The sequence below is a fragment of the Triticum aestivum genome, chromosome 1B (genome assembly GCF_018294505.1).
Source record: "Triticum aestivum cultivar Chinese Spring chromosome 1B, IWGSC CS RefSeq v2.1, whole genome shotgun sequence".
NCBI lineage: Eukaryota > Viridiplantae > Streptophyta > Magnoliopsida > Poales > Poaceae > Triticum > Triticum aestivum.
Genome location: NC_057795.1, coordinates 346,798,477 through 346,824,706, shown reverse-complemented (window position 1 = coordinate 346,824,706; position 26,230 = coordinate 346,798,477). Strand labels below are relative to the sequence as shown.

General features: G+C 47.8%; 1 protein-coding gene across 1 annotated transcript; it reads right to left on the bottom strand.

The window, feature by feature from the left end:
• Nucleotides 1-4,835: 4,835 nt before the first annotated feature.
• On the bottom strand, nt 4,836-6,313 carry LOC123123168 (remorin). Its single transcript, XM_044543636.1, has 5 exons — nt 5,978-6,313; nt 5,840-5,884; nt 5,655-5,742; nt 5,389-5,470; nt 4,836-5,281 (listed from the first exon to the last, which is right to left on the bottom strand). Exons 1-5 carry the CDS (start codon nt 6,096-6,098, stop codon nt 5,084-5,086), a joined length of 534 nt encoding a protein of 177 aa, XP_044399571.1. The 5' UTR covers nt 6,099-6,313; the 3' UTR covers nt 4,836-5,083.
• Between the last annotated feature and the right edge of the window lie 19,917 nt (nt 6,314-26,230).

Below are 26,230 nucleotides of genomic sequence, written 5' to 3'. Positions count from 1 at the left end.
CACAGGGATCTTCTTCCCATCGGGCCCCGCAAGTTCGACCTCGGCCATGTGGTTTGGGTCAGCCTTCGTGTACCGCGTCTTCACCATGGCCCAAGCCTCCCTGGCGCCTTGACGGCAGGCCGATATCTTCCATAAGCGGAAGTGCTGCCGCACTCCCTGAAGCCTCTCTGCAAGCTCTCCAAGGCCTTCGGGCAGGGAGACAGATGGCCACAAGGCCTGGGCGGTGCCTCTCATCACCTGCCGCACTCGTTCGTGCAGTTGCAAGAGCTCATGAAGTAGGTCACCCGTAGAACCGGGCATTTCCTCTGTAGGACGGCCTGTGAGCATACCTACAGACATAACTCTGTTAGTCGACTTCCTCGCCGAACTCTTTTTTCAAAGTTCGTTCAAGCACTTACTAAAATGTCGCGTCGAAGCCGTCGATTCTCCTTAACGGAGTCAGACAGCTGGGCACGAACATCCTTTAGTTCCTCACCCAGCTGGGTGTTGGCATCTTGGAGATTGTTTTTCTCTTGCCTCACCCTTGTAAGCACATTCTCGCCGGCCTTTAACCGGCGCATGAGTTGTTGCTTGTCCGGATCTATCCCGGCGCCATCTGCAATATTATTGTCAGTTTTATATACACGCCGCACTTCACAAATTACTCATCTTTTGAAGCATATATTACCGGAGGGAGTCTCTTTGGCTTCCCCCGCTGCGGCTAGTGCGGCCTCAAGTTGGGCTTTGCACTCCTCCAGCTCCTGGGACAGTTCGGTATTCTTTTCCGTAAGATCCTGCACAATAAATGATCCTTAAATCAGTTATTCTAACTATTTCAAGTCTCGGGGGCTACTGGCATATATAACTGTCAAATTTTCTCACCCGTATGTCTTTTACATACTGCTCCGTGGCTCTGGCTAGACCATTTTGAGCGGCACGGAGGTGCGCATCTTCCGAATTGAAGGCATCCAATGCCTCTGGGGAGAAACATGTGTCACGAAGAACTGTCCGGCGACGCCTGTGATTCATGGCACTCTCCACCTTGGAATTGGTGGCAGATAACCTGTCGGCATCCTCTGTCGGAGGAGCATCCGACGCACGCCTCGTGTTCTCCTGCACTTCTGGACCTGGCTTTGGAGCCTGGCGAGCGGAGGATTGATTGGCAACCTCTCCGGATATAGTCCGGCGAGCGCTCTTCCTCCTGAAAAAGCACAAGCATTAGTATGCCTCCCGGGAATAAAACCTAGGAGCAAGATGACACACCATACTGTTGCACCGGCGTTTCAATCTGGACTGCACTTCTTTTCAGCCTGTTGGGCCTGGCTGTCCCTTGTTGACTGGCTGTCGCAGGCTCGGCCTTCCGCCTTCAGGACTTCCCCTGCGAAACACCATTGGTATACGGTGATCAAAAACACGCACGGATGGGTCATTTTCAAAGTATTGGGACTTCGGTCTCAGTTACCTGCGAGGCGGGAACTATTCCGGGGTAATCGGCCGTAATGGCGACCAAGGCATTATCGATACTCAGTTGGTGGAATACCCCGTCGATCAGCTCCACCGATTATGTCCAGATCCTCTTGGGAGGTCGGATCGAGGAACCGTTCCGGATCCTCGGGTTGTGGAGGCGGGCTGCTTATATCCTTTATGGCCTGGCGCAGTTCCTGCGCCAAAATCACAAAATGAGATACTTGACTATGGGAGTATGGATCGGATAGGCAAAAATAAATGTCTGCTTACCCAGCTTGGAGGATTGTTCATAGAAAATCCGCCCTGCGGATTGACGCGGAGAAATTCCTCCTCTTCTCCCTTGTACAATGTGGACAAGATCTTCATTAGATCGGCGACCGATCCCGGCCCCTTACGGCCGCAGCGGGTGGAATCATCCTCCCTGTTGAAATCCCACATGGGGTGGCCTCTATACTGGAGCGGCTGCACCCCCCGCATAATGCATGTGGCCATGACCCCGATCATGGTCAGTCCGGAATGAGCTAACAGCCTAATTCGGCTCATCAGGTAAAGGACGTCCCCGTCATTTTCCTTCTGAGGGCTCCGTGGGCGCCAGCTTAGGCGTTTCTTCAAAGGAGCGTTATTGAACTCAGGGAGGCCGATCCGAATAGGGTCCGGCAGGGGGACATCTTCTATGTAAAACCATTCTAAAGGCCAGTCTTCGGACGCCTTCTTCGGGGTTCTGGATAGATATCTGGTCCCGGCAATGCGCCATAGTTCGGCTCCTCCCACTTGATATATTGATCCCTCTTGAGAACGGGGCACAAGGCAGAACAGCTTCTTCTACAGCGCAAAATGAGCCTCGATGCCCAAAAACAGCTCGCAAAGGGCCACAAAGCCCGCAATATGCAAAATGGAGGCAGGCGTAAGGTTGTGCAACTGGAGGCCATAGAACTCCAGGAGCCCCTGGAGAAATGGATGAATTGGAAATCCGAGCCCTCTTATCAAATAAGAGACAAGGCATACCCGCTCTCCTTTGGAGGGGCTAGGGACGCTCTCCGCTTGCTTTCCGCCCTTATAGGTGGCGAGTCCTGCTCGAACCGGAACCATGAAGGCTGGGGGAAGAAATCCCTTGGTTTGGAGCATCACTAACTCGCTGTACGGGACGGAGCATCTCTCCCAATCTCCAGGCCGAGGGCTGGGAGGGCGAGAGGAGGAGCCGTGTCGACTGTCCATGATGGAGTGGATTTCTGTCAGATGCGCTCTGATGAATGTTCGCGAAGGGAGGATGGTGTGATTCGGATCTAGATCCTCGTCTCTTTTATAGGCAGCTCATTTGCGCAGCTAGGGGGGTAAATGTAAAAATACCCTGACTTTTCGCATTCGTTCAACACGTGGAAGACGGCCATTATTGGGCGTGGAAGCCGAGGAGCGCAATATTCACAGGAAGCCGGACGCTATTCAACAGGTACACAGGATTTGGAGAAGAACCTGCCTTGCAATGCCGAAGACAATCTACGCGCCGGACTCATCGCCATTGAAGCCTGGTTCGGGGGCTACTGAGGGAGTCCCGGCTTAGGGGGTGTCCGGGTAGCCGAACTATCACCTTTGGCTGGACTCCTGGACTATGAAGATACAAGATTGAAGACTTCTTCCCGTGTCCGGATGGGACTTTCCTTGGCGTGGAAGGCAAGCTTGGAGATACGGATATGTAGATCTCCTACCATTGTAACCGACTCTGTGTAACCCTAACCCTCTTCGGTGCCTATATAAACCGGAGGGTTTTAGTCCGTAGGACGAACAACAATCATACCATAGGCTAGCTTCTAGGGTTTAGCCTCTCTGATTTCGTGGTAGATCTACTCTTGTACTACCCATATCATCAATATCAATCAAGCAGGAGTAGGGTTTTAGCTCCATCGAGAGGGCCCGAACCTGGGTAAAAACATCGTGTCCCTTGTCTCCTGTTACCATCCGCCTAGACGCACAGCTCGGGACCCCCTACCCGAGATCCGCCGGTTTTGACACCGACAGTGGCCATGCAAGCCCGCTGGCCGTGGTTAAAAAGAACAGATGAGACAAGGCCGTGGAGTGAGTTCAAGATCAAGGTGGCCGAGGAAGCAACCATGTTGTGTAATGCAGCCATGAGGTTTACAACACATTCTGGTAAGACAACATTCTTTTGGGAGGACCGATGGCTGGATGGGCGAAGAGTCCAGGAGATTGCTCCTAGAGTGTATGAGTTGATTGCACCGCGGACACGAGGAAGGAGGTTAGTTTGCGAAGCTATGGAGAACGGGTCTTGGGCTGCAGACCTTGGCCCCAACCTTGGACCGGATACTTTGCATGAGTTCTTTGCACTTTGGCAAGCGGTTTCTGCTTGGGAAGCTAATGAGGATCTACCGGATGAGATTGCCTGGTCATGGGAGGCGAAGGGACACTTCTTGGTCCGATCGGCTTATGTGTCTGCTTTTGGTGGAAGGGAGGTCATGCCTACGGCAGATCTAACATGGAAGTCGCGTGCCCCCACGCAGTGCAGATTCTTTACTTGGCTAGCAATGAAGAATCGATGTTGGACATCGGATCGCTTTGCACGGAGGGGTCTACCTCACCAGGATGCGTGCCCGTTCTGCGATCAAGAGGAAGAAACGATCAATCACATAATGCTTATGTGTGTCTTTGCTCGGAGTGCTTGGGCAGCCATCTGTGGCTCGCTGGGCAAACCTGATTGGACACCCTCGCCGAATGATGTGTTGACTGAATGGGCCGTCGGGAAGAAGGGAGTTAACAATGTGGGCACGAAAGATCTACACACCATTTTCGCGCTTGTTTGGTGGGAGTTGTGGAAGCACCGGAATACGATTGTCTTTGACGGAGCTCGGCCATCTATTGAGCAACTGTTGCAAAGAGTGCGAGAGGAGGGTGTAGTCTGGTCCTCTGTGGGTCTACTAAAAGGGAATGTAACTCCCTTCTTTTGTAGGGTAGAGAGGTGGGTGAGTGCGGAGGATTAGCATGTAATAGAATTCATGTAACCAACGGTGGAGGCACTCTTTGCCTTTTCTTCTATAATATATGATATGCACACTCGTGCATATTCGAGAAAAATGATTTATGTATGAAAGAAATGATCTAAGTCAAAACCTATTATTTTCCGAAGCAAGTGTGTGTGTATGCTAGACCATTGTAGTTACAATAGTTAAATTTGGGTATGCATGTGGTACAAAATAGTGTTAGTGGACGACGACCAAATAGTATTAATGGGTGATGACATGGCACATTTGGTGATGTGGAGAGTTGCATGTTGAGAAAATTAGAGTTAGTGAGTATCAGCTATATAGGATGTCATGTGATCAAATTAGCAATTTGTTAACAAAAATATTATTATTTTCGAACCCTTCAACACACAAAAATGATTCTGAATGCGGGTTATTTGCTTTAACAGTATCAGATATTGTTATAGTGTTGTGTGCACGAAAAGACTACTCCATCTTTATACAGTACACCCAAGTATCCCACGAAATAATCACAAATTACATCACGACGCAATTGATGATACCATACAAACTAAGATCACACCCAAAGATAAATACACAAGTGATGCCATGGGCAGGAGACATTGCAACGGTCAAACAGAGAGAAGCTGAAGATGAAGCGATATCTATCCTCTGCCGAAGAGCAGCTTCTTCGGCGCCTCACCCTTGGCGCGGTACTTGGCGGCGGTCTCCTCCGCCGCGACGATCTCCTCGCCGTGCCGCGCTTCCGCCGCGGCACGCTTCTCCTCCGCCTCTTTGTGCACCGTCGCGGCGCTGTTCTTGAGCTTCTCCACGCAGCGCGCCTTCTTCTTCTCCAGCTGCTCCTGCACGTACGTAGGTTCCCCCAAAACGTTCCGTGCGAATCAGTAATAGCTTACGTGCGAGTAGTACTAAATGGCGTCGCCTATGGTAAGTGGGAGCTCAAACTTACTTGCATCTTCTTGAGCTCGGCTTCCAGTTCCGCGGCCTTGGAGTTCTCCCACGAGGTGATGTCCGCCAGCAACTTCACGGCCCTGCGTGACACGAGAAAGTAAAAAAAAGGGCTTAAATGAGAGACACGAGGTGATGAAGCACCTGATATCTGAATTCTGGGTGCAACGGAAGTTAAAATCTGAATGCGGATAAAAATGGAGCCATCTCGGTGAATATCATTGGTGGTGGTTACTCGTGAAAATTTAGAAAGAACAGGAGACCCACTTGTTCTCGGCTTTGGCCTTCTCGTTCTCCTCCCATGCCTTGATCAGCGAAATCCTCTTCTCGGTCGCGACCCTCGTGAGCAGAGCATCTGAAGAAGTGGCAGAGTTGCACATCAGTTTTTTTAATTACTCATAACTGCTAGAATATATGGTTGATTTCCGACTTGGATGAGGAAGACCCAGTACCTCGTTCGTGTGAGCCCCCTGTAGCTGCAGGCTTCTCAGCGTCATCTGAAGGAGAGAAACATGAAAAAGGGTTAGCACCCCTGACCTGACCATGTAGTTCCCCGCCGCTAACCATGCAACATGCATCAAGCAACGTACTCTCGGCGACAACGAGGGCCTTAGACTCCTCCGGCGACGGAACCGCCGCCTTCTCGTCCGCGACGTCCTCGGTCGGCTCCGGCGCGGGTGGCGCCACATCCTGCTTCGCTTCCTCCGCCATCTGATCAACCTCGCAACGAGTCGACCAAAGATATTTTAGCAAGACACGGAGTCAGAGGAGCCCAGAGTACAGTCTTGTTTGTGCTGGTCGGACGTGGTGGCTGGCAAACTAAAGCCAACGCAAGAGTATATATGTAGCGGCCACAAGAAGAGAGAGGGGAGAGCACAGCACAGCACATCGATCAACAACTTTAACGGGCGAGGTTGGCTGGATGTAGTGTACAGATTGATTGGTCCAGATTAGGTGGCGCACCTTCTCTCGCTCTTTTACGTCCCGGCTGCTGTGTTTTTCACAACAGTTGTCACTTCCCGCGTGCACGATTGATCTTTCACAGGTCGGCCACGATGGGTCACAAAACGGCCGGATATCGTACGCTTGGCAGGGAGGCGGCCCAAGCCGTTCGTGGTGCCTGGCGGGCACTTTGAAGATCCATTCAGACATACAAACACAGGTGCAGATGGACACGCGACAGGCGCAGTGGTTTGCAGTCGACGGCCGATAGATGACACCGGCCGGCGCGTCGTGTTCGTGCGTGGATGGGCAGCGAAATGGACGAGGCGTGTCGCGGAGTTTAACTTCGAGATCACGAAATGGTTTCTTTCTGGCCGGCGACGGCGATGTCGCCGGCACGGCGACGCGGACGGACGGCGACTTGGAGGGGAGCTAGCTGCCCGGACGGGAGGTGAGATGCATAGTAGATATGTTTATCCGGCGAGAGACGTGCGCACGTTTGCACCGCTGGGGATCAGGCTGGATTCCTTCGTGCGTCGGCCTAATCTGTCGCCGTCTTATTTATGGACGATGAATCTGTATATATCTATCGCCATTAAACTACTGACGATTAGTTTAAAGATGGTCCGGATGTGTTCCGTGGACGCTGTGCAATGGGCTCCTCCACGTACATCTCTGGCACAACGGAGCTGGAATGATTTGGCAGAAAGATGAGATGTGTAGTCTTCTCGCTGCCCAGCTCATCATCATCAACAAAGATAATCATGCCTTCATCATCGTCATTACTCATCAAGTGGACTAATCTTAACGAAATATCATGTGTCCAAGCTAGCTGGATTTTTCCACTTCTGTAAAGATCTCGTGCAGTTCAGTTTGCCCCCGCGGGATTTGATTGTCTCAGCAGTTATAGGTGAGCTGCTGCGATGCTAACGTATGCACTGATGGACATATGGTCGCTGACCCAACTTCGTTTTCAAAATTGAGATTTTTTTAAACAGAGGTAAAAATTTTGCCTCAGAAAAACCAGGTGAAAACCTACACAAACAAAGTACAGACTAATTACACACATGGCAAGAAATCCCACAACCGCACAGCCGGCCCTCGCCAAACTCTTCAAATGCACAACATCCATAAACCCCGACACTGCTACAACGCCAAGTAAATCCCGACAAGAACACCTCAACACAAGACACCGTGCACCTCTGTAAGGACATATTTATCCCTTAGGTGTTTTGGTGATTGATGACAATGCTTTTGCGAACTAATCGTGTGCCTTGAGTCTCTCAGATACTTCATCACTAGGCACGAGACGATTCTGTGCCCCTCGGAGACTATTGGAGTCGGCGTTGTTCTACGTTTCTCTTTGGTGGATTTGAGTCGTAGGAAAGCCGTACTATTAAGAGGGGGTCCGCGTCGGAAAGGTTTGGGTGGAATCAATACGTACACTTGTCCCTCCTTTCCCTGCACTTTGGAGCTGCCCTTCGTTATCTTGGTTGTGCGGAAACCTGGCGACTACTGCTGTACTTGCGGTAGTACCGCTGTGTGTCACGGTAGTACCGCCCCTCTGGAGCGGTAGTACCGCGGCACCCAGGCCTTGTGCCGCTCCGGTGCGGTAGTAGGGGCGGATGTAATTTTTTACATCCGCGCCCACCACGGTAGTACCGCTCGTCCAGCGCGGTAGTACCGCGGGGCCCACGGTAGTACCGCTCCCTAGGAGTCGTAGTACCGTGGCCCTCCGACCTAGTACCGCAGTGTCACGGTAGTAGGCGCGGATGTAATTTTTTACATCCGCGCCCGCCACGGTAGTACCGCGCCTCATGAGCGGTAGTACCGCGTCGGGTTTTTGTACCACCCCAGTTTCAGCGGAAGTAGGCACGGATGTAATTTATTTCATCCGCGCCCTTCCCAGGCCGTGACTCTCCTGCCTTGCGGTAGTACCGCAAAGGGGAGCGGTAGTACCACGCAAGCGGTAGTACTGCCCCCTAGTCAGGATAGTTTCGGCCTGTGCTGCTGTCGCGGTAGTACCGTGGTCCTCCACGATAGTACCGCGCAGCCTTGCGGTAGTACCGCGCCCCTGGAGCGGTAGTACCGTGTGTCGCAGGCTGAACATGTGGATAGCGGTTGGATTTTTCCCACGACTATATAAGGGGTGTCTTCTACCTCTAGTTGACTACCTCTTCCACCTCTAAGCTCCATTGTTGCTCCAAGCTCCATTTTCGCCCGATCTCTCTCCCTAGCCAATCAAACTTGTTGATTTGCTCGGGATTGGGTGACAAGGGCCCGATCTACACTTCCACCACAGGATATTTGATTCCCCCCACTTATCCCTTGCGGATCTTGTTACTCTTGGGTGTTGAGCACCCTACACGGTTGAGGTCACCTCGAAGCCATACTCCATTGTGGTGAAGCTTCGTGGTGTTGTTGTTGTTGGGAGCCTCCGATTGTTGTGGAGATTGCCCCAACCTTGTTTGTAAAGGTTCGGTCGCCGCCTTCAAGGGCACCAATAGTGGAATCACGGCATCTCGCATCGTGTGAGGGCGTGAGCAGAATGCGGTGGCCCTAGTGGCTTCTTGGGGAGCATTGTGCCTCCACACCGCTCTAACGGAGACGTACTTCCCCTTAAAAGGAAGGAACTCCGGTAGCACATCCTCGTCTCCACCGGCTCCACTCTTGGTTATTTCGTGCCTTTACTTTTGCAAGCCTACTTGTTTTACATCCTTTGCTTGCTTGTGTGCTAGTTGTTATTGCATCATATAGGTTGCTCACCTAGCTGCACATCTAGACAACCTATTTTGTTGCAAAGTTTAATTTGGTAAAGAAAAGCTTAAAAATTGTTAGTTGCCTATTCACCCCCCCTCTAGTCAACCATATCGATCCTTTCAATTGGTATCAGAGCCTCGTCTCTTTTTAAGGACTTTACCGTCCAAAGAGTATGGTTGATGTCGTAGATGAGGTGGGAGAGCACTCCGGTGCGAATCCGATCTCATCTACGGGAGATGGGGGTAACTCGATCTCACGTGAGTAATTCAATGTGGCTTTGGAAACATTGAAAACCTCCATGACGACCGAGGTCAAGGACATGTTTAAGGAATTCCTAGAAGGACTTAAACAATCTACCTCGCCGATGAAAGTGGGTGATCCCACCAACAAGGTGACGGATGCTCCCTCCGACAAGGGGGAAGCTAACATTGATAAGAGTCCTTCTATTAGTGGTAGAAATGGTACCGGCATCTTTGCTCATGTGGAACTTCCAATTTATGGAGGGCCAATCCCCTCTACTCATTTGAATCATGCCGGTCCTCCTCCTAAATATGTGAAACATGAAGATTTTGATTCTTGGGTCTATCGCTTTAAGCGTCATTTGAAACATGTGAACACTAACCTTTGGAGAATCATTGAAGAAGGTTTTTATCCTCATGACCCAAGCAACTTCACCCCTCGAGAAGCCGTGGACAATCAATTCAATGAGAGTGCCCTCTTCATCATCCAAGATGCAATCCTTCCCAAAGATCTCCCTCATCTTCGACCCCATGTCATGGCTAAAGAAGCATGGAAATGTGTCGAGGGTCTCTATCGTGGAAGTGCTAGCATTCAATGCTCCAACTATGAAGTGGTGCAAGATGAAGCCGATGAGTTTGCAATGAAAGAAGATGAAGAATCTCGTGAGCTCTTTCGAAGAGTGACCAAACTCGCGGTCGCACTTCGAGATCATGGAAGCAAGGACACGGATGACAATTGGATCAAGCGGAAGTTCCTCAAGGCCATGATGCCCTACAACAAGGCCATGTCCTCCGTCATTCGTCAACAACCGGACTTCCACTCCATGACCTCAAGTGAAGTGTTGGATGAGTTTGTTGCAATGAGCATCTTGGACAAGACCGCCGACAATGCGGTGCTCCGTTCTCAAAGGGCAAAGAAGCCTAACCTTGCTTTGAAGGCCAAGGTTACTATGGAAGAAGAGGAAGAAGTAGAAGATGAGGAAAGCAACCCCGAAGACACCAAGTTTGATTACCATGAGCACATGGCCCTTGCTTCAAGACAATTTTGGAGCAAGAAGAGTTCAAGACCCAACTTCAACAAGAACAACTCAAGTGGTGTCAAGGGCAAGAAACGAGTTAGAACTTGCTTCAACTGTGGCAATGTGAGCCATTTCGTTGCGGATTGTCCTTACGAGAAGCGGGAAGACAACGGTGGCAAGTTCATCCGAAAAGACAAAGCTAAGTCCTTCCCCAACAAGAACAACTTCGCCAAGAAGACTCCCACTCGTGGGTTGGTGGTTCAAGAAGAATACCAAGAGGATGACGATGATGATGAAAATGAAGAAGCAATGGCCATGGCGTCCGTTGCCATTGCTACTACACCCCGGGTGTCTCTCTTCGAATCACCCAACGAAAACATCACCGCCAGATGCCTCATGGCTAAAGCTTCAAACAAGGTAACCCCCAACATCACAACCACCATCATTACTAATCCCTCCTTGGAGGATTGCATTGATGAACATGTTGAGTCTAATGAGGAAGTGAATGAATTTGAGTCTTTTATGAGTAAGCTCAAGGGAAAGTCCAAGAAGCACTTTGTTGCTCTCTTGGAACAACTTGGTGAGGCCAATGACATGATCGAGGCTCACGAAGAAACCATCTCCAAGATGGAAGGTCATAGTCGTGACTATGCCGATGAAATATCGGATCTCTCTAATGCTCTTGAGGAAGAGCGTGTGCATCGTTTGACTCTTGAGGAGTCACACAATGATGACCATGCTAAGTTAAAGAAAGATCTTGATCATGCTCTTGTCGTGTCTCGTGTGCTAACCTCCAAGAAGGCTAAACTTGGGGTTGATCATGCTAGACTCAAAGAGGAGTTTGAGATACTTGACAAGGCCCACAAGGTCTTGAAGGGTACTCATGCTAACCTCAAAGAGTCTCATGCTCAACTCCAAGTTAAGCTAATCAAGGAAAAGGCCACCTTTCCTCATATGGTATTAATTGATAATGCATGTGCTACTAACCCGTGTTGTGAGCATGTGCATCTTGTGGAGGAGAATGCCAAGTTGAAGGATCAACTTGAGAAAGGCCTTGTGACTTGCATTCAAGATGAGAAGAACCTCAACGACCTTTTGAGCAATCAAAAGGAAGTTGTGGCCAAAGAAGGAATTGGGTTTGCACCCAAGTCCAAGAGCAAGAAGAAGAAGAACAACAAGACCAAACGTCCTCCTCCTCTCAAACAAACGTTTGTGAAAGAGGGAGAGGGTGCTCCTAAGAAGAAGAAGGAGAAAGTGAAGGGAGTTGATGTCCAAAAGGGCTAAAGCATTTCCTCAAACAAAGCCGGCGACTTTAACCCGTCATATGTGTTGTGTCGTGCTAGTGATGGACATGTTTATGCTAAATTTGTTGGTTCTTCTCATGAGTACATTGAATGGTCTATTTGGGTTCCCAAGACCCTTGTTACTAACATCAAAGGACCCATTACTAAATGGGTACCTAAAACCAAGCATTGATCTCGTGTAGGTGTTTGCTTCTGGTGGGGGATCATGGTTGCTCGATAGTGGAGCAACAAATCATATGACTGGGAGCAAGGACTTGGTGGTGGACGTGCAAGAGATTCCATCTATGCCAACCAATATCGAGTGGGGTGATGCATCACATTCTAAGGTATTGGGTCTCGGCAAGGTTGTCATTTCTCATGATCTAACGATCGAGAAAGTCATGCTTGTTGAGTCCCTTGCATTCAATTTACTTTCCGTTCGTCAACTTGCACTCATGGGCTTTGCTACATTCTTTGATATTGATACCGTGGCCCTCTTGTGGAGCAAGACTCTTAAAGTAGCCTTTGTTGGGCATGTCGAGAACAGTCTCTATGTGATTAACTTTTCAGAGCGACCCACTAAGACCGCGACATGCCTAATGGCTAAAGTTGACGTGGGATGGCTTTGGCATCGCCGTTTAGCCCACGTCAATATGAGATCTTTGCAAAGTCTTCTCAAGGGGGACCATGTTCGTGGACTAACAAATGTTAGTTTTGCCAAAGATCGTGCTTGCAGTGCTTGTATCGAAGGAAAGCTTCATGAAAAGGCTCACCCTCCTTCAACCATCATCTACTCGAAGAGACCCTTGGAGCTCCTTCACATGGATCTCTTCGGGCCTCCATCTTTTGATAGTCTTGGAGGGAGAAAGTATTGCTTGGTGATTGTGGATGATTATTCAAGATACACTTGGGTATACTTCTTCAAGAGGAAGAGTGACACTCAACAAACCGTCATCGACTTTGCAAATGAAGCTCAATGTCAACATGATGCAAAGATCTTGACAATAAGAAGTGACAACGGCACCGAGTTCAAGAACTACACCTTGGATGAGTTTCTTAGTGATGAGGGGATCAAGCATCAATATTCTGCACCATATACCCTTCAACAAAATGGTGTTGCGGAGAGGAAGAACCGGACGTTGATGGATGCGGCAAGGACCATGATGGCGGAGTTCAAGTCTCCATACAACTTTTGGGCCGAAGCCATCAACACCGCATGTCATGCATCCAATCAGCTCTATCTTCGCAAAGGCTTGAACAAGACTCCTTATGAGATACGCTCCGGCAACAAGCCAAACCTCAAGTACTTCCGGGTGTTCGGTTGTAAGTGTTTCGTTCTCAAGAAAGGTGTTCGTTTGTCTAAATTTGAGGCTAGAGCTCATGAGGGCATATTTGTTGGTTATGCTACAAACTCTCATGCTTACCGTGTCCTCAACAAGTCCACCGGACTCATTGAGGAGACGTGTAACGTGGAGTTTGACGAAAATAACGGCTCCCAAGTGGAGCAAAGTGGTACTTGTGATGTAGGTGATGAAATTCCTCCCCAAGCCATAAGAAGAATGGGTATTGGTCAAATCCTACCCATTGAGGAACCCCTTGTGGCCGAAGGAGAAGGACAATGCTCTACTCAAGTAGAGCCATCACCTCATCAAGACCCACACGTTTCCGAAGAACAAAGTGAAGGCCCTCAACCTCGTGAACAAGACCAAGGGCAAGATCAACCTCAAGATGGTGGTGAACCTCTAAATGATGCCCAAGGTCAAGTTCTCCCCCTCGAGCAAGTTCAAGATCAAGAGCAACCTCAAGATCAAGAACAAGCTCATGACGGCACTCAAGATGATCAAGGCAACCCTCCTCCTTCCACATCCGATGAGGAATTAGAGCGTCGTGCCGCGAAGATTGCTTCCAAGCTCACCACCCAAGGCCATCTCATGGAAAATGTGGTTGGAAGCCTAAGAAAGGGGGTAAGCACTCGTAGACAATTAGCAAACTATTGTGAACATCATGCGTTTGTCTCTTGTGTTGAACCCCAAAAGGTCTATGAGGCGCTCGAAGACTCGGATTGGCTCAATGCCATGCATGAAGAACTCAACAACTTCGAGTACAACAAGGTGTGGAGATTGGTGCCAAGACCTTCGGGGAACCACAACGTCATTGGAACCAAGTGGATCTTCAAGAACAAGCAAGATGCTCATGGGAACATCATTCGCAACAAGGCGAGATTGGTAGCACAAGGCTACTCCCAAGTCGAGGGTATCGACTACGGTGAAACCTTTGCTCCGTTTGCTCGTCTTGAATCCATTCGTTTGTTGATTGCTTATGCTTCCCATCACAACTTTAAGTTGCAACAAATGGATGTGAAAAGTGCTTTTCTTAATGGTCCTATTGATGAGTTGGTCTATGTCAAGCAACCCCCCGGGTTTGAGGATCCCTACTTGCTGGATCATGTGTATCAACTCGATAAGGCACTCTATGGCCTTAAACAAGCCCCACATGCGTGGTATGACCACCTTACCGAGTTGTTACAAGATCATGGATTTGAGGTGGGGCTAATTGACCCCAGTCTTTTTACTAAGAAGGTCAACGGGGAGTTGTTTGTATGCCAACTATATGTTGATGATATTATCTTTGGTTCTCCTAACAAAGCTTTCAATGAGGAATTTGTCGCTCTCATGACCTCCAAGTTCAAGATGTCTTCGATGGGAGAGTTGAAGTTCTTCCTTGGTTTTGACATCAAACAAAGAAGAGAAGGAACCTTCATCAACCAAGCCAAATACACTCAAGACATGCTTAAAAGATTCAAGCTAAGTGATGTCAAGCCGGCTACTACACCAATGCCTACCAAGTGCCAACTTGACATTGATCCCAATGGTAAAGCGGTGGATCAAAAGGTATATCGCTCCATGATTGGCTCCTTGCTTTACCTTTGTGCATCTAGACCGGATATCATGTTGAGTGTGGGGATGTGTGCACGTTTTCAAGCCGCACCAAAGGAAAGTCACTTTGTGGCGGTCAAGCGAATCTTTCGATATTTGGCTCATACCCCAAACTTTGGCTTATGGTACCCAAGAGGAGCAAACTTCAAGCTTGAAGGTTTCACGGATTCCGATTGGGCGGGAGACAAAGTGGATAGGAAGTCCACTTCCGGAGGGTGCCAATTTCTTGGTTGCTCTTTGGTAAGTTGGTCTTCCAAGAAGCAAAGTTGTGTGTCTCTCTCGTCCACCGAAGTGGAGTATGTGGCTGCCGGTAGTTGTTGTGCTCAACTCCTATGGATGAGGCAAACTTTAAAGGAGTACGGTGTCATTTGTGACAAAGTGCCTCTTTGGTGTGATAATGAAAGTGCCATCAAGATTTCTCTCAACCCGGTGCAACACTTCAAGACGAAGCACATTGAGATTCGGTATCACTTCATCCGGGATCACATTAGGCGAGGGGAGATCGAGCTCAAGTATGTCAACACTCATGATAACCTTGCAGATATTTTCACGAAGCCCTTGGATGAAGCAAGATTTCGCGAATTAAGGCATGAGCTAAATATCATTGATTTGAGCAATGTGACTTGAAACCGTGCACCCCCCACCACACTCAACTTGTTGTGTAGTTTAGGTGTAGGCATGGACATAGGGGGAGTGTTGTTCTCTCAATGAACTCTCCCTCCCCCCATTATGCATAAATAGATCACCTCTTTCACATTAGCCATTTTTTATGGTACTTTGCTTCAAAGACGAGTTTTGGTCATGGGCCCAAGGATAATTCTTCGCAGTGCCATACCATCCAACTCAAACATAGGTGGCTTCGGCCACCGCCCTCTCTCCTCGAGAGGCTTTGTCGCTTGGTGGTTTCTTGTTGTCTTTTTACCTCTGGTCGATGCGTGTTCTTGTGGTTTCTTGTGTGTGAAAAGTTCCCGTGCAAAGGCTTTTTCCTCTCGTGTTTGAAACCTGCGGTGACTTGAGCTCACGGTACTACCGCGGCCAGCTATAGTACTACCGCAGCCAGCCACGGTACTACCGCTGGCGGGAGCACGGTACTACTGTCACCACGCAGCAGTATTTTTTTACTGCCCCCTGGTTGAGCGGTACTACCGCCTCGGCGCGGTACTTCCGCCCGAGCGGTACTACCGCGATGATACGCGGTACTACCGCGCCGGTTCGAGCGTGTGGGGGTGTTCTAACTCCCCATTCCCATTCATGTCCTCTCTCTCCACGTCGTCTCCTCCTCTCCCTCGCTCAAGAACGGAGCCGGCGTTCGTCGCCGGATCTCCTCCACCGGCTGCCCTCCCGTGATTCCGACCGGTGGGATCATTCCCCACCACGTGCTCTTGCTATGGACCAAGGTTTTTCCCCAACTCCCTCTCCGTGCTGATTGTGTTTGGTGTTTCTAGGTTTTGGGGGAGGCTTGTGTGTTCTTGAGATTCATAGGCTTAATCTCCGCAAGAGTAGGATGAAGGAGTGTGGTATTGCATAGGATTTATACTTGTATTGTTGTCTTGCGCTAGATCTGATCACTGTAGCACCGCCGTTGTTTCGCGGTTCTTTTCAGATTCAAATCACCAGTTAGATCTGACGCGACGCGTTACTACCGCCCGTATGGCGCGGTACTACCGCTTGCACGGTACTACTGCCCTTCGGGAGCGGTACTACCGCGCCTTGTGCGGTACTAAGAGCTTACTTCCGCTCCAGCCACGGTACTACCGTGACCTCGCACGGTACTACCGCGTTTGGAGCAGTACTAACTTTTTAGTACCGCAGACAGTGGCAGTTCTACCGTGGCTCACATCTATCGCATGCCAACTTTCTCGTATGCCTTCTATGTGTTTCTTGTGCTTTATCGTGGCGTTTGCATTGATCTTCTTCGTGTCTTTGGTGCTTTGCGTGTGTGTCTCAGGTGGTGGCTCTTGCTGGTCCAATCCCAGTCGTGACACTGGCTCCAAGCATCTGCGCAACCCAGGAGAAGTTCCAGAGGGATCGTCTGCCTCCAAGCGCAATGTCAAGACCTCTGCTAGCAAGCACAAGGAGCCCACTAAGGGCATGGATGAGATAGCCCCCACTGAGTATGTTCGTCTCAGGCAGCTTCACCCTTATGTGCATCCACGTTCCACTATCAGAGGCTGTGAGCTGTTCTGGAACAAGACATAGACCAACATCTATTTGGATGTCATCAAGAACAAGCAGAATACCTATGTGGAGGTGAGGTGGATTGATATGCACCACATGAGGAAGGACAAGTTCCGTGACTACTTTGGAGAGGCTCTGGACTTGGTGGAGCAGTTTGGCATTGAGCATGTGATCTCTTTCCACCTGGACTATGACCCTGAGATTATATGTCAGTTCTTTGCCTCAGTGTACTTTCACCCTAATGAAGAAAGGAGGATGACCTGGATGACCAATGGCCGCCAACTGTCTGCTACCTGGAAGGAGTTCATGGATCTGCTTCAGGTTCCTGATGATGGGCTTAACACTCCAGTGGGTGTTCGCCCCCTTGGTAATGCTGATTCTGCCAACAAGGACAAGCTTACCCCGTTTATGGTTGAGAAGGCGCTCGCCAATGGCAAGACAACTTTGGTACTCAACCCCTTTCTGGATATCATGTATCGCATCTTCCGCAACTCCTTGTTCCCACGCATCAGTGACAAAGACAAGGTTCATGCCTATATGGTGGATATGATGCTCATTTGCCAGGAGGCTCGTTCGACTCAGTCTCAGCCACTTGATGTCTCACACATCATGTGGTGTGAGCTTCAGTTTGCAGTGTTCAACCACAAGGTGCCTATCTATGGGCCCTATCTGTTTCGGCAAATCTCGAAGACTTGGGAGCAGATGTACCCTGAGGAGGAGTTCCTTGCTCCAGTCTGGATTCGCCATGAGCCCATCTGTCTGCGCATCAAATCTAACTGGGCCAACACCGCTACTCGTGCCGAGGCGACTGCTGCTAGGGCTGCTATTGATGAGGAGGATGCTGGCGCCGAAGATGTTGCTGAGGGCCGTACTACTAGGCCCTCCCAGAGTGTCTCTAGGCCATCATGGGCTAAGAAGTTAAAGGATAAGATGAAGTCTCTTTTCTGCATGCAAGCCAAGGGGCAGTACAGGACTCACGTGGAGTCCAAGGAGAGTCATTGCCGGCACAACAAGATCTTGCAACTCTATGGTGAGGAAGTGTCTGGCGGGTCTGAGGAGCACATCACTCCTGAGGCCGAGTGGATGGAGAAGCAAGGCTACAGGTGGACTGATTCTGAGGAGGATGTCGAGGAGACCATTCCAGCTGCAGAGGAGTCCGACGGAGAGGATTGGGACGACTTCTCTGCTTGAGCCACCTCTTGTGTGTGTAGGTGTCCTCTCTGCCTTTTTGGCGTCTCGATGCCAAAGGGGGAGAGAGTGTAGGGATTTGAGAGTTTGCGAGTCATGTGTGTCATGTGTTTGCTGCTTTCTCAGTTGAACTATTTGCTGCTTTCTCGTTTGAACCTTGGTCACTTTACTTCGTATGGTGTAAGACATCTGCACTCTATCTATCCTAGCAAGCTTGTGTTATATTGTGCCATCTTTATGCTATGCTATGCTTATTATCATGCTATGCTATGCTTATTATCATGCCTTGGTCTCTAAAATATAGGGGGAGTGTTGATCCTAGTCTGTGTGCTATGCAGTCCAAAGCATTCATCTAAAGTGCACACATCTAGGGGGAGCCCGTCTATATTTTAGAGAGGTGGGGTTTGCCCCTGCTCTCAATTATCTTATCTATGTGCAAATCCCGTGTTGTCATCAATCCACCAAAAAGGGGGAGATTGTAAGGACATATTTATCCCTTAGGTGTTTTGGTGATTGATGACAATGCTTTTGCGGACTAATCGTGTGCCTTGAGTCTCTCAGATACTTCATCACTAGGCACGAGACGATTCGGTGCCCCTCGGAGACTATTGGAGTCGTCGTTGTTCTACGTTTCTCTTTGGTGGATTTGAGTCGTAGGAGAGCCGTACTATTAAGAGGGGGTCCGCGTCGGAAAGGTTTGGGTGGAATCAACACGTACACTTGTCCCTCCTTTCCCTGCACTTTGGAGCTGCCCTTCGTTATCTTGGTTGTGCGGAAACCTGGCGACTACTGCTGTACTTGCGGTAGTACCTTAGGTACAAGCGGTAGTACCGATGTGTGTCACGGTAGTACCGCCCCTCTGGAGCGGTAGTACCGCGGCACCCAGGCCTTGTGCCGCTCCGGTGCGGTAGTAGGGGCGGATGTAATTTTTTACATCCACGCCCACCACGGTAGTACCGCTCGTCCAACGTGGTAGTACCTCGGGGGCCCACGGTAGTACCGCTCCCTAGGAGTCGTAGTACCGTGGCCCTCCGACCTAGTACCGCAGTGTCACGGTAGTAGGCGCAGATGCAATTTTTTACATCTGCGCCCGCCACGGTAGTACCGCGGCTCGTGAGCGGTAGTACCGCATCGGGTTTTTGTACCACCCCAGTTTCAGCGGAAGTAGGCACGGATGTAATTTATTTCATCCGCGCCCTTCCCAGGCCGTGACTCTCCTGCCTTGCGGTAGTACCGCAAGGGGGAGCGGTAGTACCGCGCAAGCGGTAGTACTGCCCCCTAGTCAGGATAGTTCCGGCCTGTGCTGCTGTCGCGGTAGTACCGTGGTCCTCCACGGTAGTACCGCGCAGCCTCGCGGTAGTACCGCGCCCCTGGAGCGGTAGTACCGTGTGTCGCGGGTTGAACATGTGGATAACGGTTGGATTTTTGCCACGACTATATAAGGGGTGTCTTCTACCTCTAGTTGACTACCTCTTCCACCTCTAAGCTCCATTGTTGATCCAAGCTCCATTTTCGCCCGATCTCTCTCCCTAGCCAATCAAACTTGTTGATTTGCTCGGGATTGGGTGACAAGGGCCCGATCTACACTTCCACCACAGGATATTTGATTCCCCCCACTTATCCCTTGTGAATCTTGTTACTCTTGGGTGCTGAGCACCCTACACGGTTGAGGTCACCTCGAAGCCATACTCCATTGTGGTGAAGCTTCATGGTGTTGTTGTTGTTGGGAGCCTCCGATTGTTGTGGAGATTGCCCCAACCTTGTTTGTAAAGGTTCGGTCGCCGCCTTCAAGGGCACCAATAGTGGAATCACGGCATCTCGCATCGTGTGAGGGCGTGAGGAGAATACGGTGGCCCTAGTGGCTTCTTGGGGAGCATTGTGCCTCCACACCGCTCTAACGGAGACGTACTTCCCCTTAAAAGGAAGGAACTCCGATAACACATCCTCGTCTCCACCGGCTCCACTCTTGGTTATTTCGTGCCTTTACTTTTGCAAGCCTACTTGTTTTACATCCTTTGCTTGCTTGTGTGCTAGTTGTTATTGCATCATATAGGTTGCTCACCTAGTTGCACATCTAGACAACCTATTTTGTTGCAAAGTTTAATTTGGTAAAGAAAAGCTTAAAAATTGTTAGTTGCCTATTCACCCCCCCCCCCTCTAGTCAACCATATCGATCATTTCAACCTCCCAATCCAAGAGGACAGACCGAGAGACCGAAGATCATCCATCAAGCAACCAGAGATGTCTTGTGTATGACGCCACTCTTGCCTTTGCGCACCTTCTTTTGTTTGGCACTTATCAGCGTCCCCGTCAGGAGGCAAGCAATCGACTTGCCCAAACTAGGTCTAGCAACCTCCATGCTAACAAGCAAATCACAAAGTTTCTTCGCGAAGAGAGCATCTGGATTTGGAGTAGGTGCCAGCACACTTGGCTCAATGTCCATGCCACTCATATGCATCATTTGCTTGATCGTCGCAGATGGGGGATGGGCAGCAACACCTAAAATTCGTGCGCTCCTTGACTAACGCCTGACGCCCAATGGACTTAGGCGAGTGAGAGATCGTACCGTCCAAATCACTACTCTCCTCGGCATCAAGTATCTAGCTCAACTCCAGGGGTGATGCTGGCGGCAAAGCCACACTCGAGATCTCGGGAGGGTCTACCTGCAGTTGCTCGACGCACAGAGGCAGAACCAGGCCCCCACACAACCCCCGAAGCTCAGGCATGATCTGTAGCACCGGAGTCACAACCACATCATTGTCAAGTCCCTCAGAGGTTAACGGCGGTGAGTTGGCCCTAGCACGAGGGGAGAAACGACCATGAAGCTCCTCTCTCCTCTCAACCTCGAAGCTGCCATCGGGCACAACCAAAGGGCGTAACACATGAGTAGACTGCAACACATGCGATGCCAGGGAGAGCCCGCCCAGTGCAGCTTCAGCCCGCTCTATGAAGCTCTCCATCCGCAACATCCAACCTTTCATGGAGTCAACGACATCACGTAGAGGCTGGACCGTTTTCTCAAGCTGAAAGGAACCAACCAAGGAGATCAGAATGCATCAACTCAACTTGCCTCTCCAAAGTGGGCTGCATCGAGATATCCGCCGAGGTCATAGAGCTAGCAAGAGCAGAAACGATCGATGCCCAAGAATCATGACCAAATGTCTTAAGAGGGGTGAGGCTTCTTTTTGGTCCTTGTAAGGAGATGGAGCTTGTTGGTGCCCAACAGGGAGATGGGGTAATGGGGACACAATAGGGCTTCCCTAGAAGCCGAGGGAACACCAGGCATTGCGGCACTCATGCGCTGGATGACCGTTCCAAAGGCACTGATAACATATAAAAGGATCTCGACAACCCGTTGCACGATGTCCAGGAAAGACACATCTGCAACATGTACCATGAAGCCAACTGGGGACAGGATGTTACGTCTGCATCCTATCTACTTTTCCAAACTCTTTTGCCCTTGTTTTGGACTCTAATTTGCATGATTTGAATAGAACTAACCCGGACTGACGTTGTTTTCAGCAGAATTGCCATCGTGTAATTTTTGTGCAGAAATCAAAGTTCTCGGATTGACCTAAAAATTTATGGAGAATTTTTGTGGAATATATAAAAAATAATAGTGCAAAAATATACCAGAGGGGGGCCACCCAGGAGCCACAAGTTCAGGGGGCGTGCCCCCCAGGGCGCGCCTAGCGAGCTTGTGGGCCCCCTGGACCTCCAGCAACCCTAACTCCAACTCCATATATACCTATTCACTAAGAAAAATCAAAGAAGGATTCATTGTGTTTTACGATACGAAGCCGCCGCCACCTCACGTTCTTCATCGGATGGGCTGATCTAGAGTCCCTTCGGGGCTCTAGAGGGTGGAAATCGACGTTGTCATCATCACCAACCCTTCTCCATCGCCAATTCCATGATGCTCCCCACCGAGAGTGAGTAATTCCTTCGTAGGCTCGCTGGTCGGTGAGGGAGTTGGATGAGATTCATCATGTAATCGAGTTAGTTTTGTTAGGGCTTGATCCCTAGTATCCATTATGTTCTGAGATTGATGTTGCTATGACTTTGCCATGCTTAATGCTTGTCACTTTGGGCCGAGTGCCCTGATCTCAGATCTGAACCATTTATGTTTTCACCATTATATCTATGTTCTAGATCCGATCTTGTAGGTTATATGCACCTGCTACGTGTTATGATCCGCAAACCCCGGAGTGACAATAGTCGGGATACTTTCCGGTGATGACCGTAGTTTGAGGAGTTCATGTATTCACTATGTGTTAATGCTTTGTTTCGGTTCTCTATTAAAAAGAGGCCTTAATATCCCTTAGTTTCCTTATGGACCCCGCTACCACGGGAGGGTTGGACAAAAGATGTCATGCAAGTTCTTTCCATAAGCACGTATGACTATTTACGGAATACATGCCTACATTATATTTATGAACTGGAGCTAGTTTTGTATTGCCCTAGGTTATGACTGTTATATGATGAATATCATCCAATTCACCGATCTAATGCCTATGAGTTTTTCACATATTGCTCTTGCTACATTACTATTGCTATTGCTACTGTTGCACTTGCTAACTATCACGGTTACTGTTACCGTTACCGTTACCACTGCTATCAAAACGATCATATTACTGTGCTATTGACCACTTTGCTACAGATAATTAATCACCAGGTGTGGTTGAATTGACAACTCAGCTGCTAATACTTGCAAATATTCTTTGGCTCCCCTTGTGTCGAATCTATAAATTTGGGTTGAATACTCTAGCCTCGAAAACTGTTGTGATCCCCTATACTTGTGAGTTATCAAGACCTTTTTCTAGAGCCTTTGCCGGGGAGCATAGCTATATTTGTTGAGTCACTTGAGATTATTATCAATTTATCACTATGAAGAATCTGAAGGATACCAATACAAAGATCATTCCCTGTAGGACGAGGGGAGGTAAGGAACTGCCATCACACTCTGCACTTGATTCACCTTCTGTTTTGAGTAGACTTGCAACACCACCGCATGCTATTAATCCTAATATGTCGCAAATTATTGATGATGCTACTTCTGCTATGAATGCAACTCATGATGATGCTAGTACCTTGCTTGATGATAATGTGCCACTAGGTGAATTTCTTGATGAACAAATTGCTGGAGTTAAAGAGAATGAAATTATTGAAACTGATGAGATCACTGAACTGATGAAGTACTTGAAACCGAAAATCTTGAAACACGTGTTAGACCTAGTGCTCCTAGATATGAATTGCCTAAGGTACCTGAAGGTTATGTTATGGATGAGGAGATAGCTAGAGACTTTCTTGCTTGCAATGATAGAGATGATCTAAAGAAATTACTATGCAAACTGAAAGAAAAATCTTTGTATGCTAGAATGAAATGTGGTCCTCAGTTTGCTATTCACCTATCGTTGTTACTGATAAGGATTATGAATTCTCTGTCGACCCAGAGTTAATACTCTGGTTGAATCTGATCCTTTCCATGGTTATGAAACTGAAACTGTAGTGGCACATCTTACTAAGTTAAATGATATATCCACCCTTTTTGCTCATGATGAGAAAATTCGCTACTATTACATTCTCAAGTTATTGTAGTTCTCATTAAAGGGTGATGCTAAGATATGGTGCAATACTCTTGCTCCTGGTTGTGTGCGTAGTCCCCAGGATATGATTTATTACTTCTCTGGAAAATATTTTCCCGCTCACAAGAAACAAGCTGCCTTACAGGAAATATGCAACTTTGTGAAAAATTGAAGAAGAGAGTCTCCCACAAGCTTGGGGGAGGCTTGTCCAATTACATAATGCTTTGCCTGATCATACTCTTAAGAAAAATGAAATACTTGATATCTTCTATAATGGACTAATCGATGCTTCTAGGGATTTTCTAGATAATTGTGTTGGTTGTGTTTTCAAGGAATGAACTGTTGAACAAGCTGATGAATTATTGAATAATATATTGAAAAATTATGATGATTGGACTCTTCCTAAACCGCCACCTAAACCCACTCCGAAGAAGAGGGGTATCTTATATCTCATTCCTCAAGAAATGCAAGAAGCAAAGAAAAGTATGAAGGAAAAAGGTATTGAAGCAGAGGATGTTAAGAATTTACCACCTATTGAAGAAATACATGGACTTGATACACCACCACCAAAGGTGGTAGAGGTAAAATCTTTAATGAAATTTGATGAAGGTGATATCCCTTACAATAAAAATCCTAGTCAATGCCTTTATGAGTTTGACAACTACATTCGAAAACAAGATTACTTCAATGCCAATGTTATGATACAATTGAAATATAATTCTGATATGATTGCTCGCTTGAGCAAATTGTTATTTAGAATCTCCAATGATGTTAAAGGTGTAGGAAAACATGCCTCTATGGTTCAAACTCAACTAGAACAAGTTGCTAAATCTCAAAGGGAATTGCTTGATGAAATGAATAATAATATAAATTACTTTGATGTTAGAGTAGCAACAAGAGGAGGTAAAATGACTCGGGAACCACTTTATCCTGAGGGACACCCTAAAAGAATTTAACACGGTTCACAGAGAATTAATAATGATGCACCTAGTCCTTCTAAAAAGAAGAAGAAGAAGAAAAATGACAGGACTTTGCATACCTCTAGTGAACCTGAAATAGAAAAACCTCTTGAAGATAATAACGATGTTTCTATTTCTGATGCTGAAACTCAATATGGTAATGAACATTCACCTAGTGATAATGAAAAATATAATGATGATGTTCATGCAACAAATCACCCAAACAATGATAAAGAACCAGATAATGAAGTTGAGATAGAACCAGGTGTTGATCTTGATAACCCACAACCTAAAAATAAAAGATATGATAGAAGAGACTTTGTTGCTAGAAAACATGGTAAAGAAAGTGAACCATGGGTTCAAAAACCATGCTCTTTCCACCTAAATCAACTAAGAAAAAGGATGATGAAGAATTTGAACGCTTTGCTGAAATGCTTAGGCCAGTCTTTTTGCGCACTCGCTTGACTGATATTTTAAAGATGGCCCCTTCCGCAAAATATATGAAAGACATCATCACAAATAAGAGAAAAATATCTGAAGCTAAAGTCTCCACCATGCTTGCTATTATTCTTTTAAGGATGGAGTACATAAAAAACTTGGATATTCGGGAATACCAACTATACCTTGCTCCATCAAACGAAATTATGTCAAAACTACTTTATGTGATTTAGGAGCTGGTGTTAGTGTTATGCCTTTCTCCTTATATAAAAGACTTGATTTGAATAAAGTCACACCTACTGAAATATCTTTGCAAATGGATGACAAATCAAATGCCATACCTATCAGTATTTGTGAGGATGTGCCCATTGTTTTTGCAAATGTTACTAGCTTAACTGACTTTATTATACTTGAGATGCCCGAGGACGACAACATGTCGATTATCCTTGGTAGACCCTTATTGAATACTGCAAGAGCTGTTATTGATTGTAATAAAAGCAAGATTACTTTTCATATCAATGGTAATGAGCATACGGTGCACTTTCCGAAGAAACAATTCCAAGTGAATGGTATTAATGTTATTGAAAAATCTCTGACACTCACTATTGGAAGTTTTAAACTACCTCTACCTACTTCCAAAAAGAAATATGAAATGCTTATTGTTGGGGACATGCATATCCTCGTCGAGGTAACTCAGTGTTTTATGAAAGTTCTTCTGTTTCATGCTAATCGGAAGTGGTTGTTAATAAGACTTGATCAACCTTATTAATGGATCATTTTTTTCGAGGTATGAAGTTGATGAATTTAGTAAGCACAACCTTCTGTCCCTATCTTTTGTTTACTTTTCTTCTTAGTTAAATAAAATAAAATGCCATGTTTTGTCAGTTTTCTGAATTTTCAGTGCAATAAAAAATGACCCAAAAATAAAAGTTCTCAGAATGCTCTGAAAATTTAATACGATTTTTTCTGAATATTTCTGAATCTTTAGTGCAAATAACATCAGAGGGGGGGTGCACCAGGTGGGCACAACCCACCTTGGCATGCCAGCAACCCCAGACGCGCCTTGGTGGGTTGTGGTCCCCATGTGGGCCCCCTCACTTACCTCTTTAGCCCATGCCATCACCTACCTGCAGAAAAAAATCACCATCGCTCTCTCTCTCTCTCTCCCTCTCTCGTGTTCTTGCTCTCAAACCCACGGATTTCAATCTCAAAGCTCCATTTCCGAAACTATTTTGGGGGATTGCTACTTGGTATGTTACTCCTCCATTGCTCCAATTAATTTTTGCTTTAGTGGATTATATTTTGAATAATTAGCT